General features: G+C 48.0%; 1 protein-coding gene across 1 annotated transcript in view; it reads left to right on the top strand.

Moving 5' to 3' along the window:
- Positions 1-14,753: 14,753 nt before the first annotated feature.
- iqgap1 (IQ motif containing GTPase activating protein 1) overlaps positions 14,754-17,639 on the top strand; it is a gene marked incomplete at both ends in the record, with an annotated part of 63,692 nt that continues 60,806 nt past the window's right edge. The window contains 2 exons of the mRNA XM_084436785.1: positions 14,754-14,799; positions 15,863-15,965. Of these exons, the coding sequence (XP_084292911.1) occupies positions 14,754-14,799; positions 15,863-15,965 (149 nt within the window). The remainder of the gene's footprint in view (positions 14,800-15,862; positions 15,966-17,639) is intronic.

Raw genomic sequence — 17,639 nt, 5'->3', positions numbered from 1 at the left:
TATATTGTCTGGGTTTTCTTATAGAATCTGAATTTGTTTTTGCCATATAGTTTTTCAGCATACTAGGAATTTCCTTCAGGCATGGTGCATATTCCTAAGTAGACTATGAAAAACTACATGGCAATAAAACAAATTCTGATTATTATATAAAGAAGCACAGGATCGAGTAACGTTTATCTTACCATACCCTGATCATGCATTTGCAGGCAAGCCGTAGGGACATATAGGCTAATACCTAATTCAAAGTGACTACACGACAGGGCTGTTCAACGTAAGGCAAAGGGCTAACACTAAAGATTAACGGAAGCGCTCTCTTATTGTAGGCTAGACGGTGTTACCGGTAATACCGGTGTTGGCTTTAGCCTATAAGTCGGTGGGAAAAAATCCACACCGTGACATCCCTATACCGGACACCCAACGGAATGCATGGCCTGACGGTTTTGGATGACGAAACGGTGACATGGCTCCTGGAGGTGTGCCCGAATATACAGTAGCCCGGGCTTTTACATCAAACTGACAGTTTCCAGTACTTCTTTTTGAGACTTTGAAGATTGAACCAAACCAAGAAAACTTTGACTCAACATGCTGTATGGTGTAAAAAGAAATCTCTAAGTTCTCCATCAAAGTACCCTAAAGTACAGCAGTATCAAAGATACCTTAACATGAACGCCCAGGTTGTCAGTATCTGACTGGTCCATTGGCTCCTCCACCTGGTCACCGGCAGCTTCACCATCAGAAGTCTCCCTAGCATCGCTGTGCTTGTCCCTGACCAGCTCAGTGAAAGACAATACATATGACATACTCTAATTTAGTTTTTAATTTTCAAATTATATCATCTGTCCTCTTGAACTGGCTAGGATGAAAATGGGCACTGCAAACCCTGTAGCTCTCATGAAGCCTCTCAGAGCATATCTCCATGAGACGGGCATTTCCACAGGTTCTGCACGCACCTGGCACACCTGTAATACAAGACCATATAGGTCAACGAGGCCTTTGCTAAAACCTGTTATTGTTAGTGTGTAGAAGGAAGGAAGGAAGTCAAATCTGTCTTCTGTAGCCAGCTCCTTTGTAATTGTTTTACACCACAAGCCAAATGAGTTAGCTAAAGCATGAAAAGATTCTAGTTCCAAAGGCTGCTAGGTAATAAGCTGCTGATAGCTAGCCTCATCTGACAACTGTCAGAGGGACACTTCTACTATAGAGTGATGCTACTGATGAGCCCTGTTTACTTGCCAACATTATGCAAAATGTATTTTTGTGTGTATCTTTAATTTCGCTCATTACAGTTTGTTAGTCACAGGATGAAGTGGAGGTGAGAGTAAAACACTTCTACAACTTATGGCCACAACATGATAATAATTGAATGCTCCACTCCTAGCCTACAGGACATTACAGGATCTGGCATTGATTTAGAACCACTGTGCTTTATGTATAGTGTTGACAGGGGTTAAGAAAATGTTTGCTTTTGTAATGTTTAATTCTAACAGAGGTGACTCCTATTAATCTAAGTTCATAACTGTTTGATGATGTTGATGATAGTGACCGTCTTTACACAAAATTGAGGGAGGAATGCTACTGTGTATTTTTGCTTTTCAAAGCTGAATTAAAAGAGTAGCAACTATTGCATTGACGTGTTAATGGCCGCAATGTTCTGTGTTACTGAATATTTCTATAAGTGGTCCTGTTTATATTTTTGTAAATAAAAATAACAAAGAAATTGTATCATGATTATGATGTATTCACTTTGGCCAGCAGAGGGCAAAACTAAGCAATGTTTTCTAAATGTTTTATTTTGTTCTAATTGATATGTATGTATCAATCCAAGATGATTTCCTAAATACAGGCAGCAGCCTGTGACAACGTATTGAGAACAGGGAGATGTAGCGCAATATACCTCAGATCACCCTTATCCACAGCAGCCCACGCTGGGAATGTCTAAAACGCATCATGCTTCAAGGTACTGAGAACAATAACAGCTTATAGGTTGTTTGCTGCCTATTAAACAAGGCAAATGAAGTTGTTAGAGATCCAGAGTGATTTCATTGGCTTATTGGTGCATGGCCTCTTCTTGACCCTAATCAGAAACAGGACATACAGAGGCCTTATACTAATAATAACTAGAAATGGTGCTCAGAGAGCACAGACCTCCACCCATGAATGCATTTAATTGCTCTGTACGCGCACGTGTGTGTGAGCAGGACATGTTTGGTATTGCTGCTTTCGTTAGGTTGATCTTCAGGGGCGGATTGGGACGATAAATCAAACCGGGAGTTTTAAAACAATGGTGGCCCAACAACATTAGTTATTATTATTGATGGTATTATATTCCTTACTACTGTAGGCCCTACATATCGTATTACAGCACTGCTGCTGTTGTTGTTACAAGGTGACAAGGGCAGACATGCCCACGGCAGCATGAAAACTCATGGTTTACTTTCGCTACTTACAATAAGAACTGCCATGGCGGCATGAAAAAGCACATTGAGCTGAATGATCCACTTCCAACAACACAAAACTATAGACAGATGCTGGCATATCTACAAAGAAACAGTGTCCTACCTGAACTCAGTCTGTTAGCATGCACTCCTCACAGTTGAAAAGGTGGGAATAAATGTTATGGGAGCATATCTAGTGTGCGGATTCTATGTTTCTAATCAAGATTCCTTTTATTCGTCACATGTAATGTACGGTGTACAGTCACAGTGAAATGTTGCTACCGGCTCCAAGATTATGCTATAGATAAACTTTTATGCTCAATAACAAATTACAAATTTTCAAGTTGCAATTTACAATTTAAAAAAATTACAATCTTACAAATTAACACAATCTACTTAATCTACTTATTCTATCTTCTGTCCAGCACCTTTTAAAACCTTTTTGCATCTCCTCCTCATGGCCCTCACGAATGCTAGCAGCAGCAGCAGTTGGGTTTGGGGACGTTGCAGGGCTGAATAAATCAGTGATCTAAAGAGCACAAATGAAGTTGAAGACCTCCCCAAACCCGACAAACTTGTTTTTGAAACATGGAGTGCCATTCCCGACACGTATATGAACGTCTGAAGATCAAAGTCACATCTTACAGCCCCGACATAGGCAAGATCTGCAGCGAGCTTCAGAAACAGAAGTCACATTAAACAGATGAGAACACTAGCATTTAATAAGCTATTATTTTTCAGAAAAAAACATTTATTTTAGACCCGGAGCTAGCTGGCGGGCGGAGGAGGACCCAAAAGCAGACTCAAAAGGCTTGGAGGTGAAGCCCGGAGGCGTGTTTATTTAATACGGTCCAGGCAGGATCAGGTCGGAGAGGCAAGCGGGGGTCGGGCAGGAGCGTGGTAGTCAGGCAGGCGTGGGTCAGGCAGGAGCGTGGTACTCAGACAGGCGTGGGTCAGGCAGGAACGTGGTAGTCAGACAGGCGTGGGTCAGGCAGGCTCGTGGATCTCAGACAGGCGTGGGTCAGGCAGGAGCGTGGATCTCAGACAGGCGTGGGTCAGGCAGGAGCGTGGTAGTCAGACAGGCGTGGGTCAGGCAGGAGCGTGGTAGTCAGACAGGCGTGGGTCAGGCAGGAGCGTGGTCCTCAGACAGGCGTGGGTCAGGCAGGAGCGTGGTCCTCAGGCAGGAGTGGGTCAGGCAGGAGCGTGGTACTCAGACAGGCGTGGGTCAGGCAGGAGCGTGGATCTCAGACAGGCGTGGGTCAGGCAGGAGCGTGGATCTCAGACAGGCGTGGGTCAGGCAGGAGCGTGGATCTCAGACAGGCGTGGGTCAGGCAGGTTAACTAGGATAAATGAAAACAAAGAACGGTGAGACAGGCTCAAGTAAGGAGTAGGGATTTAGCTGGAGTCGTGTTACCCACTGGGTTGGTCAACGATCTGGACAAGATTGCTGTGTGGAGCGGCTTATTAACCTTGTGCCGATTGGCTGATTAGCTGCAGGTGTGGGACCGCTCGGTGGCAGAGTTTCTCTGGGCTGGTGAGTTTCAGTCCACGTTCAATTATTGCACGTTTCTCTTCAAAGCTGACCTGCAGTGTCTCGGAGGATGGCGTAGATGGGACTTCACGAGGCCTGCTGCTTACACTCTCACTGTTGGGCAGTTGGTCAGTAACGTGAGGCTGGTTATCTGTTTTGGTGGTATTCTGGGTTTGGGCTGTAAAGGCTCTCACAGGCCGGGATGACTTGATGCTAGACTCCAGTAGGTCCCTGTGCTCAAGAGAGATGACTGGTGTCTCCATACCTTGGTAGAACAGATGACATGGTGGTCGTGAGACTGATGAGATCTTTTCAGCTGGACTGTTTTTCAACCCTGACCCGATTGTGGAATCTGGAAGTTTTCTAAGAGGTTTCTCTGGGCTGGTGAGTATGAGTTTACATTCAAACATCTCACGCTTCTCTTTAAAGCTCAGTTGCAGTGCCTCTGTGGATGGCGTAGGTCTGACTTCACAAGGCCTGCTGCTTTCACTCTCACTATTGGGCAGTTGGTCAGTAACGTGAGGCTGGTTATCTGTTTTGGTGGTATTCTGGGTTTGGGCTGTAAAGGCTCTCACAGGCCGGGATGACTTGATGCTATACTTCAGTAGGTCCCTGTGCTCACGAGAGATCAACGGTGTCTCCATAACTTGGGAGTACAGATGACATGGTGGTCGTGAGACTGATGAGACCTTTTCAACTGGACTGTCTTTCAATCCTGACCCAATTTTGGAATATGGAGGTTTTCTAAGAGGTTTCTTTGGAACGGTGAGTATCAGTTCACGTTCAAACATCTTACGCTTCTCTTCAAAGCTAAGTTGCAGTGCCTCTGGGGATAGCGTAGGTCTGACTTCACGAGGCCTGCTGCTTTCACTCTCACTGTTGGGCAGTTGGTCAGTAACGTGAGGCTGGTTATCTGTTTTGGTGGTATTCTGGGTTTGGGCTGTAAAGGCTCTCACAGGCCGGGATGACTTGATGCTAGACTCCAGGACATCGAGGAACCTTCTCTGACTGCTGTTGTGATGTGAATCACTTTCAGAACATGAATAATAGTCATCTTTGCAGCTGCAGCATGAGGTGCATTTATCTTGGTTGTAGTGTGAACTATATTCAGTATGAGAATTGGCATCGTCTTGTCCTTGTCCTTCCTGACTTGTATACATCTGTCTTCTAGGTTCTTCCAGGTGGTCTAAGCAGCTGCTGTACTTGTCCAACGGTGCCCTTTTCAGATAAAAAGACTAATGACTTTTGATGATTTCAACCAGTACATTTAAATTGAAATGTGTCATGCAACACACACATGCATGCACGCACGCGCACACACACACACACACACACACACACACACACACACACACACACTCCAAATTTATGGGTACTGTATACACTGAACAAATAATATCAATATAAACTTACCAATCAACATCTTCACAGCCACTGTCACAGTCATCCTAAGTTATGAAGGAAATTCAAGAGGGTTGACATTCAAGTATTCACAAAGACAGAGAAAATTCACTCGTTTGAATTGTGAATTATTAAAGTACAATGAAACTTTGATTTCCAACCTCAGTCTCTCCTTGACGATTTCTGTATAGATTTAGTATCGAAGACAGTATGAAGACCAGAGCGAGTAGAAACAGAACACCCTTGCAGATAACTAATGTTAAATAAGGATCAAGATCCTGGAACAGAGCATTAAGCGCATTAAGACCCTGGAACCCTAGAGACCTAGGTGGCAACGTTTCTCGGTTTCTAATCATATTGGCAAAGAATCTTCTCCAACATTTTCATCCGCAAATCTTCCACGACATTTTCATTGTCCGTCAAAGAAAATCGACAGCACTGACATTTCTCCACTTTTTACAGCTTGATATAGGCTACTTGCAGTAGTGACGTGTTTATGTTTGGCTACATCATAATGCGCCTTAGCGTGATGTCACAGGCAGGAGAAAGAACTTGGCTGTGTCCGAATGTCCATACATATAGTAGGCTATATATTGTCTGGGTTTTCTTATAGAATCTGAATTTGTTTTTGCCATATAGTTTTTCAACATACTAGGAATTTCCTTCGGGCATGGTGCATATTCCTAAGTAGACTGTTGAAAAACTACATGGCAATAAAACAAATTCTGATTATTGTATAAAGAAGCACAGGATCGAGTAACGTTTATCTTACCCTACCCTGATCATGCATTTGCAGGCAAGCCGTAGGGACATATAGGCTAATAGGCTACCTAATTCAAAGTGACTACACGACAGGGCTGTTCAACGTAAGGCAAAGGGCTAACACTAAAGATTAACGGAAGCGCTTGGCTAGACGCGTTACCGGTAATACCGGTGTTGGCTTTAGCCTATGAGTCGGTGGGAAAAAATCCACATCCCTATACCGGACACCCAACGGAATGCATGGCCTGACGGTTTTGGATGACGAAACGGTGACATGGCTCCTGGAGGTGTGCCTGAATATACAGTAGCCCGGGTGACCCCTCACCCAGGCTCAGGGTGATAAAAGGATAGCACCTTGGCCCCGAGCCTGGGGGGAGAGGACAATAACAACTAACCCAAACGAAGAAGAAGAACACTGAGCCCAGCAATAAAACTTTTACATCAGACTGACAGTTTCCAGTACTTCTTTTTGAGACTTTGAAGATTGAACCAAACCAAGAAAACTTTGACTCAACATGCTGTATGGTGTAAAAAGAAATCTCTAAGTTCTCCATCAAAGTACCCTAAAGTACAGCAGTATCAAAGATACCTTAACATGAACGCCCAGGTTGTCAGTATCTGACTGGTCCATTGGCTCCTCCACCTGGTCACCGGCAGCTTCACCATCAGAAGTCTCCCTAGCATCGCTGTGCTTGTCCCTGACCAGCTCAGTGAGGCAAGGCAAGGCAAGGCAAGGCAAGGCAAGGCAAGGCAAGGCAAGGCAAGGCAAGGCAAGGCAAGGCAAGGCAAGGCAAGGCAAGTTTATTTATATAGCACATTTCAGCCACAGGGCAATTCAAGGTGCTTTACATGAGACATTAAAAGCATTAAAACAAAAAGCAAGACATATAGACATTTAAAACAAAAGGCAGGACAAATTAAAAGCATTAAAACAAAAAGCAAGTCATTATAGACATTTAAACAAAAAGCAGGACAAATAGAATATAGGAATAAAAGTTACAGTGCAGTATTCTGGTAAACATAGCTCCTCTTAGAAAGCAGTGGCAAAAAGAAAAGTCTTCAGGCTTGTTTTAAAAGAACCAAGAGTTGCAGCAGACCTGCAGTTTTCTGGAAGTTTGTTCCAGATATGTGGGGCATAAAAACTGAACGCTGCTTCTCCATGTTTTGTTTTAACTCTGGGGACAGAAAGCAGACCTGTGCCAGACGACCTGAGGGGTCTTGATGGTTCATAGCATATGACCAGATCAGAGATATATTTTGGCCCTAGACCATTCAGTGCTTTATGAACCAACAGCAGTATTTTAAAGTCAATTCTTTGACAGACAGGAAGCCAGTGTAAAGACCTTAGTACTGGTGTGATATGCTCCACTTTCTTAGTCTTAGTGAGGTGAAAGACAATACATATGACATACTCTAATTTAGTTTTTAATTTTCAAATTACTCTTACATTTGTTCATTTGTCTGTAATGTTTAGCAATATAAAAACATGAGAATGTCGATATTCTGATAATATCATCTGTCCTCTTGAACTGGCTAGGATGAAAATGGGCACTGCAAACCCTGTAGCTCTCATGAAGCCACAGAGCATATCTCCATGAGACTGGCATTTCCACAGGTTCTGCACGCACCTGGCACACCTGTAAAACTAGACCATATAGGTCAACGAGGCCTTTGCTAAAACCTGTTCTACATCGTGGAGCTACGCCCCATAGGGGGGCGCTAGCGCTCCTATTGGTAACCCATGTTGGCATGCCAACAACCAATCTGAAGATAAAAACATGTACTCTTATCGTCCTAACCAATCACAGACCCCCCACCTACTATAAAGGTGGCTAAACCCCAGCAATCTGTTCTCCCATTTTCAGACGAGCTTTCAAGCAGCTGAAGGAAACCTTTCTAAGATGAAGAAGACTAAGAAGAGCGAGAAGAGCGGCGGCGACCTACCTCTGAGGGGCTCCGGCGCTGGATCCCCGATGGACGTCCCCGCCCCTCCTCTTCTGGAAGAAGATGCCCCGCGGGTCGAGGACTGCGGCTGTGGTGCCTTGGACCCGGAGGACCGCCACGACCGGTGTGTGGCGTGCCTGGGGAAGAGCCACGCCGAAGAGGGAGTTTCTCCCAACCCGCCGTGCTCCCAGTGCGCGCTGCTGCCCTCTGAATTCAGGCGTGCCCGCCTGGACTTCTGGCGCGCACGGAGTGCCGTCCCCTGTCCTCTCCCCTCCTGCGAGTCCGAGCCTTCCAACGACGACTCTGGGGATTGTAGTGACTCGGAGGACAGTGGGGAGTTGCCCGCCTCTCAGGGCCCCTCCCCACGCACGGGCTCATCTGTGTCTGGCTCCGAGCCCCCCGCCGGCGGCGAGGGCGGCCCCCCAGACGAGGAGCCCCGGGATTCCGGTGGGGCCAAGCCGCTCGTATTCCGGAGGGTGTTCCCCGGTATACTTGAGCGCGCGGCGGTCTCCATCGGAATTCCCCTCCCGTCAGAGCCTGAGGCGAATTGCACCAACCTCTGGGGCATTTCTTGCTTCGAGCTCTCGACGCGGAGAATCAAGCGGCCCCTCCCGGTCATGGAACATATCGACAAGTTTGTCGAGAGTACCTGGGTGGCGCCCCTCGAGCAGGCTAAGGCCCCGGTTCGCGCCTGGATTGAAGCCACGCGTGTGTCCGGCTATGAACGCGACATCTCCGGTGGCGTCCCGGCGCTCGAGCCCTCCTTTGCCGCCCACTTCGCTCCTGGTGCGGCGGCGTGGAGCAATACCAAGAAGCCTCAGCTTCCCGGGGCGCGAGACCGACAGGCGGCTACCCTCTCCGACCGCATGTATGTCCTCGCTGCCCAGGCCACGGCCGCCGTCTCCTCCATCTCCATCCTGGTCACTACCCTGGCATCGGAGTTGAGCAGCGGCGCCTCGCCATCGCCCGAACGGGTTCCCGACCTCCAGGCTGCGGCTGGAGCGGCCATGCAGCTCTGCCAGGCTGCCGCGATCTGCACTGGCCGCGTCATGGCTAACGCTGTGGTGCACCATCGCCTGCTGTGGCTGGGCGTCTCCTCGGTGAACGACACAGCTCGCACGGCTCTGCTGAACGCTCCCATCTACCGGTCCGGGCTGTTCGGCTCTGCCGCCGGCGAAACCCTGGAACGCCTCGGCAGGGTTGAGGAGCAGTCCAAGCTGGTGGCCAGGCATCTCGGGGTCCAGAGGTCCCAGTCTGCTGCCTCCCGTGCCCCCGTAAAGAAAGAAAAAGAAGAAGGAAGGAGAAGAAGAGAAAAGAAAGAAAAAGAAAAAGAAGAGAAAAAGAAGAAAAAAGAAGAAAAGAGAGAGGAAAAAAGAAAAAGAAAAGAAAAAATAGAAAGAGAAGAAGAAAAGAAAAAGGAGAGCGCTCTCCAGTCGGAGATAGCGGAGCTCCTATCCAAGGAGGCGATAGCGGTGGTTCCACCGAGCCGCTCGGGGGCGGGATTTTACTCTCGTTACTTCCTCGTTCCGAAGCGGACAGGGGGGATGCGTCCCATCCTCGACCTGCGCCTTCTGAACAAATGCGTAGCCAAACGGCATTTTCGTATGCTCACAGTGAGGCACCTGTTGGACTCCGTTCTCCAGGGAGACTTCTTCACAAGCATAGATCTGAAGGACGCATACTTTCATGTTCCCATCAGAGAGGGTCACAGAAAGTTTCTGCGTTTTGCCGTCCAGGGTGTGGCTTACGAGTACACCAGGCTCCCGTTCGGTTATGCGCTGGCTCCTCTGGTGTTTTCCAAGTGCCTGGAAACGGCGATTCTACCGCTGAGGCGCGAGGGCATCAGAGTGCTCGCCTACCTGGACGACCTTCTGATCCTCGCCTCGTCAGCCGCTCAGGCCAGGTCGCACACCTCCCGGCTTGTGACTCATCTCACAGGCTTGGGTTTCGCCATCAACTGGGAAAAGAGCACGCCGCGTCCGTCTCAGTCTGTGATTTATCTGTGTCTCAGCTTGGACTCTGTCTCGATGCGCGCGTCCCTGGCGGCGCCGAGGCGCGATGCTCTGGCCCGGGCACTCTCTATCTGCCTGCCAGGGAGGGTGGTCACGGCTCTGACGGTGATGCGTTTGCTGGGCTTAATGTCATCGGCCCACGCAGTGGTTCCGCTGGGCCTCCTGCACATGCGTGGCTTACAACGTTGGTTCGCACGTCTTCATCTGAATGTCAGCAGGGACAAATTCAAGATGGTGACGTTGCCCGGGTCCCTGGCTACGGACCTGGTTTCCTGGAGGAACCCGCGCATCATCGCGCGTGGTGTCCCTCTAGGCAACGTGCCTGTCCCAAGCCGTGGGGGGCCGTTGGCCTCCTGGCGAGAACAGGCACATCAATCTCCTGGAGCTGGAGACTGTGTTGCTGGTTCTTCGGCACTTTGCACCTGCACTGAGGGGGCTCCCTGTGCTAGTGCGCTCGGACAACCGTGCCACGGTAGCCTACATCAACCGTCAGGGTGGTGTCCGCTCAGTGGCTCTTCATCGCGCGGCGGTGAGGTTGTGGCTGTGGGCGAGCTCCAATTTGAGCTCCCTCCAGGCTCAGCACATTCCGGGCCACTTGAATGTCGGCGCCGACCTCATGTCGAGGGGCGGGCCGCGCCACGACGAGTGGAGGCTGCATCCTCGGATTGTGTCACATCTTTGGGCGCGCTTCGGTCGTGCGAAGGTGGACCTGTTCGCCACAAGGGAGAATGCTCACTGTCCCCTTTGGTTCTCTCTGAGTCGGACGGACAGCCCCCCGCTGGGAGTGGACGCCTTTGCGCACACCCCTTGGCCGGAGGGCCTGCTCTATGCCTTCCCCCCAGTGGCGATCATTCCTATGCTGTTGACCAGAATACGGTCCGAGCGTCGGACAGTGATCCTGGTTGCGCCAGACCGTCCCAGTGCGCGATGGTTCGCGGAACTGATGGCTCTGGTTCAGGTTCGCCCTTGGCTCATTCCATACGGGCGGGATGCCCTGTCCCAGGCGGGCGGCACGATACAGGCCCCCCCGGTTCTGGGTCAGCGCTTGGTGGCCTGGTTACTGAACGGCGCAGATTAGCTCGGAGGGGTCTCTCCGCGGCTGTGATCAGCACTATTCAGAGCGCGCGTGCTGGCTCTACTTCTAAGCTGTACGCTGGGAAGTGGGAGTCTTTCGTGCGTTGGTGTGATGGGGATGATGTAGACCCGGAGACCTGCTCAGTTGAGGCAGTGCTCTCCTACCTGCAACATCTGTTGGACCTGGGGCTTGCTGCCTCCACCATTAGGGTGTATGCGGCTGCTATTTCGGCATGCCATGAGGGGTTTGCTAGGACTACGGTCTTTGCTCACCCTCTGGTCAGGCGTTTTTTGACGGGTGTGGTCCGGCTTAGGCCACCTGTCAGAGCCTTGGCCCCCCAGTGGGATCTGTCTCTGGTTTTGGACGCACTGTGCAAGGTGCCGTTCGAGCCTTTGGAGCAGGTTGATCTCAGATGGATGTCTATCAAAACGGCATTGCTCCTCGCATTATCCTCGGGTAAGCGAGTGAGTGATCTGTGTGCGCTGTCGACGCAGCCGGGCTGCCTCACCATCACTGGGGACGGCAGTAAGGCCGTTCTGAGGCCCAACCCGGTTTTCCTGCCCAAGGTGGTTAGGCACTCTTATAGTGCTAGGCCTCTGGAGCTGCGCGCCTTTTCTCCTCCTCCGCACTGCTCGGTGGAGGGCGCCCGGTTGCATCTCTTGTGCCCGGTCCGTGCGCTCTCTGTTTACATTGGGCGCACGGCCTCGTTCAGGACCACGCCTCAGCTGCTCGTATGCTACGGTGCGGGCAAGCTGGGCTCCCCCCTTTCCAAGCAGCGCCTCTCTCGCTGGCTTTGTGAGGGCATCTCTGCTGCGTATACCGCGGCAGGTCGCCCTTTGCCTGGCCGGGTGCGCGCGCACTCCACTAGAGGTGTTGCCGCTTCGGTTGCGCTCTTTCAAGGGGTGTGTGTGGAGGATATCTGTGCGGCGGCGTCCTGGGCGTCGCCGTCGCCTTTTATCCGCTTCTATCTACTGGATGTGCCATCTAGCTCCCTGGCGGACTCTGTCCTGAGTTTCGCTGCTAGGGCCACGCCCTGAGATGGTGTGGCTGTGTTGGTCGGTACTCCCAGCCAGTTTTACTTGCGTGTTTATGCGGCTTGACCATTGTTCCGCCCCCTGTGCGGGGTGCGCGGCCTTTGGTTTTGAGCTCCTGGTGGACACCAGGGGACCCTTGCGTTCCGTTTGCGGTCCTTTGCCTCGTCCGCCCGTCTTATTGCCTGACCGGCCCTCCGTTGGGGTTCGGGTGGAGGGAGTTGCGCTTCACTACTGTGTGGTGCTTGTGTACTCCCTTGCCTCCAGTGGGTTGATGTTTTTATGTCGGCCTGGCCCGCGTACATTGTGGGCATCGCTGGAGCTCCGCCTGTTACCAATAGGAGCGCTAGCGCCCCCCTATGGGGCGTAGCTCCACGATGTAGAACGAAGGTTACGTATTGTAACCCCAGTTCTACGAGTGGAGCGGAGCCCCATAGGGTTTTTTTCCGGGCCCTGCCTCTAGCTTTCTAGCTCGTCTGACTTAGTGTGGGAGAGCAGATTGCTGGGGTTTAGCCACCTTTATAGTAGGTGGGGGGTCTGTGATTGGTTAGGACGATAAGAGTACATGTTTTTATCTTCAGATTGGTTGTTGGCATGCCAACATGGGTTACCAATAGGAGCGCTAGCGCCCCCCTATGGGGCTCCGCTCCACTCGTAGAACTGGGGTTACAATACGTAACCTTCGTTATTGTTAGTGTGTAAATAACGGTATTTCTGACACTGCCATGTAGATGACTAGTCTGTTATCAACATGGTTACCTAGCTAGTTATTGTCATGGCTAGTGTAACCACTGTAAACTAGCAGGAATGGCTCAGACATGCTTCAGGTTGACATGGTTTTTATCTGTCCTGTACAAAGAAAGGCATCACACCACAGTTAGCCAATAGAGATAGACAAGACGGTCCCAGACTGAGCAGTGTCACTTGGGAACGACCGTCTTGCCCATCTGTATATGACTGTGATGTGATAAAAACCATGTCAACCCGAAGCAAGTCCCAGAGCCATTCCTGCTAGTATACAATGGCTAACTGTAAACTAGCAGGAACTGTGAACAGTGTCCGCACTTGACTGCGCTAAACCTTTCCGCTACACCGGACAGTCATCTTTTACTGTAAAAGCAATAACTCAGTGGAACAGTCTGCCTGAAGAGATGAGGAGGTGTCGCTCAATTGACACCTTCAAAGCTCACTTGAAAGAACAGTTGCTAGATAGTCAATTCTGTTCCCACTCTGTGTAGGGTGTGCATGTGTGTGTGTATGCGCGTGTGTGTGCATGGTGTGTGTGTGTGTATGTGTGTGTGTGTGTGTGTGTGTGTGTGTATGGGTGGGTTGAGAGGGGAGGGGGATATGACAGGGAATCTGTAATGTAGTATTAAATGTGTGTGTGGGTGTGTGTGTGCCTGGGTTGAGAGGGGAAGGAGGGGTATGACATGGAATATGTAATATAGTGTTTTAATATGTAAATGCATGTTTTCATCGTATTTTATGAATGCATGTTTTATTGAATCATTTTTATTGTATTGTTGTATGTATATGGGACTGGAGATGGAAATTAGCAAAAGCTATAATCTAGTACAATGCATTTTCTCTCTAAGGAGACTAATGTATTTATTATGTTGTCCCTGAAATAAACTTCTAAATAAATAAACTGTATTACAGTGGTAACTAGCTAGCACTGACAGGTCAAGTCAACTTCAATTTCTACACTTTTGTGAACATGTTTAACAAACAATTAGGCTACCTGTCAGAATCATTGGGGAACCAGTGAAAGACAAGCTCTGGATATATACTCTGATAGTTCTGACAATTTATTGCAGAACACTGTTGTGGTTTTTCCATACATTTTTTCGGCAGCTGATTATGGTCTTCATGTTGACCTGACTGGATGAATTCAACAGCAGATGACAGTCCATAATGGCGGAAACGCTACATGAAAAACTCTTCAGGCGGGTGCCAAAATTCACCTGAGTGTCTTCTCTTGTCATTCCATACTCTTAGGTAATCTATCTATCTATCTATCTATCTATCTATCTATCTATCTATCTATCTATCTATCTATCTATCTATCTATCTATCTATCTATCCACCCATCTATCCATCTATCTATCTATCTATCTATCTATCTATCTATCTATCTATCTATCTATCTATCTATCTATCTATCTATCTATCTCATCTCATCTCATCTCATCTCATATTATATTATAATCTATCCTGTATCGTAGCATTCTATCCTGTAGTAGCCTTACTATCCATAGCAGGACTCTGGCCACGCAACAGAGGGCGCTGCGCCTGCTGTGTAGCATGAAACTCACGATGGGTGTTTCCTGAAACTCATACTTTAGGATTTAAGAAAGAACACACCCTGTGTGACATCAGTGAGATTTGAAGAAAAAAAAAAGTCTTAGCCTAAACTGTGGAAGAACGAGGGGGCCGAGAGCGCCTTCCTTCCCAAACTTTGAGCTCAAGTTGCTCAAAAGAGAAGTGAGCTGTGCAAACGTGTCTAACTTTAGGCTCCTAAACCTAACCGGGGAGTGGGGATTATCACATTTCTCAAGGGAGATGTCAACTTCAGACGAGTCCGACGGGCTGAGGCCGAGATATGGGTGTAAGTATCACAACATTTCTCTCACACCTTGATTTGTCAGGTAGTGGAATTCTTTTTTTCCACCGGAGCCGAGCTCAGTTTCGGGGATCAATCTAGCGACAAAGATAATGTTTAAATAACTTTTTGAAGGTTTGAAGGGTTTCATAGATTTTCTTTATTTTGACTTTTGACAGCGGTAATCTCTGACTTCCGCGTTTTCATTCACATGTAGTGGCCTATCATTAGAAAATAGCAACTTTGTTACATTTCCTTGTGTTTATATAAGATTGTGGGTCGGCCTACTATTTTCAGAAAATGATAGTTTTCTCATTTTACAACAGGGAGCAGTCTCGACTACCTGGTTCTGTTCTTTGCTATTAAGGCTCAATGAAGTGGGTTTCTGTGAGAGTAGGCTACTCCTGAAAGGATAGGTTAATTATGGCATGTTATAAAAGTATGGAAATAACCTTAGATCTGTCACTCACTGATATACAAACTACTATATTTCTACATTAAATCAGCCCAATGTGGGTGTATATTGGAAAGCTACGTCACCCTGAAATACGTTAATGTAGTTTAATGCGCGCGCTGCTGTCCCGCCCCGTCATTCATAGGCCTACTATTTTAGTAAATTTACTGTGTGCTGTTGGCGGGAGTAGAGGCTAGTTTTATGCAATTGCATCATTTCAGCACTACGGGATTAAATACACTTTCCACGTATATATTTAATGTCAAACAATGCAAAGTTGTTAGACGTTAAACAACACTGGCATGCTTGTAAGGCTTAGTTTATTGATTTAAGTGGAGTTGGCCATCATTTTAAGTAGACCATTGTTTAGAGTTTAGAGGAAGCAGGGTGCTGGAGGAGACAGGGCCACGTTATACAACCAGGGAACTGAACAGACCTAGGAACGGTCACTTAAAGACATGAGTGAGTGAATTAATTAAATAACAACTGGTTTCAAGATAAATTGAATAAGTGTGTGTCCTATCTCTGTTTCTGAGTCACGTTCCACAATCTGTTTCTGAGCTTCAGATGTTTTGAGTGTGTGTATAATATGTGTGTGTGCATGTTGGTTGGCAGCTGTTCTGGATGGAGTGGAGCGTCTCACAGCTGAAGAGATGGACGAGAGAAGGCAGCAGAACATGGCCTACGAGTACCTCTGCCACCTGGAGGAGGCCAAACGGTAAGAACTTGCTAACGTGCCCAAAGAGTGCATGTGTAGCTGTGTTTGCATGTTCTCATAGCCATCGTCGATGGAAGGGATGGAAGAGGATGTAAACACAATGTTAGTGTTGTGTGCACTCAGCTTCTGATCGTTTTCAACTGAAGTCTTCACACGGACAGTCCCCACATGTCCCGTATTAGGATCAATATTGCATGACCAGTCATTGCATGGGTTGTTTCTGAAATCATTTTGTTCGTGTCTGTCACAACATGTGGGTGAGGACTCAACACGGATAGTTCCCACATGTTAATGGACTGCACTTATATAGCGCTTTTCCACCTTAGCGGCTCTCAAAGCGCTTTACAATGGCCTCTCATTCACCCATTCACACACACATTCACACACACTGCCATGCAAGGCGCTAACCTGCTCATTGGGAGCAATTTGGGGTTAGGTGTCTTGCTCAAGGACACTTTGACATGTGGACAGTCGGAGCTGGTATTCGAACCACTGACCCTTCAATCATTGAACGACCCGCTCTACCAACTGAGCTACAGCCGCCCCATATTCCCATATTAGGATCAATATTGCATGACCAGTCATTGCATGGGTTGTTGCTGAAATCATTTTGTTCGTGTCTGTCACAACATGTGGTTAGATTCTACTTCATGGGACTTCCTTACTTAAGTTGCACTCTCATTCTGTTTGTATGGAACATATGGTAAATTTCTAATATATTCCATATTAGGATGTATGAAGAACGTTGGGGCATATAATAATAATTTTATTTATACAGCGCTTTCAATCAAAGTGCTTTACAGAGCAGCTAAAAAGGCAAGTGTAAACACTCAACATTAAAAAACACAACACTCAATAAAAACACAATATCAATAAAACAACACAACACACTCCAAGACACATATACAGCAGAAAACAGGTGGGTCTTTAGCTTAGCCTTAAACACCTCCACTGATCAAGCCTGTCTAATGTCAATTGGAAGACGGTTCCAGAGGGTCGGTGCACGGAAAGAAAAAGCCCGCTCACCCACCGTCTTCTTTTTGACTTTGGGGACAGTGAGCAGACCAGTCCCCTGGGAGTGCAATGACCTTGACGGGACATACTGTATGGGATCAAGGGGCGGCTGTAGCTCAGTTGGTAGAGCGGGTCGTTCAATGATCGAAGGGCCAGTGGTTCGAATCTCAGCTCCAACTGTCCACATGTCGAAGTGTCCTTGAGCAAGACACCGTTCACAGCTTTGTAAACTAGCAGCAACATCTTAAAGTCTGCTCTAACATGAACCGGGAGCCAATGAAGGGCAGCAAGCACTGGTGAGATGTGAGCATATTTGCTTGACCCAGTCAGAATGTGAGCTGCTGCATTCTGGACCATTTGTAGACCATGGAAACTCTTCCTGACAGAAGGGCGTTACAATAGTCCAAACGGGAGGTCACAAAAGAATGAGTAAGCACTTCTGCATCTTCAGATGACAAGAGTGATCTAATCTTGCCGATTCTCCTGAGATGAAAGAAGGCAATTTTGGTCACCTCCTTGACATGAAAATCAAATACAAGAGTTTGATCAAAGATAACACCAAGATTTCTAACTATGAAAACGAGCACCTCAGAGCTCAGTGAAGGTGTGTGTGTGTGTGTGTGTGTGTGTGTGTGTGTGTGTGTGTGTGTGTGTGTGTGT

The sequence above is a fragment of the Borostomias antarcticus genome (genome assembly GCF_949987555.1).
Source record: "Borostomias antarcticus genome assembly, chromosome: 4".
Taxonomy (NCBI): Eukaryota; Metazoa; Chordata; class Actinopteri; order Stomiiformes; family Stomiidae; genus Borostomias; species Borostomias antarcticus.
This window is presented reverse-complemented; position numbering and strand designations above follow the sequence as displayed.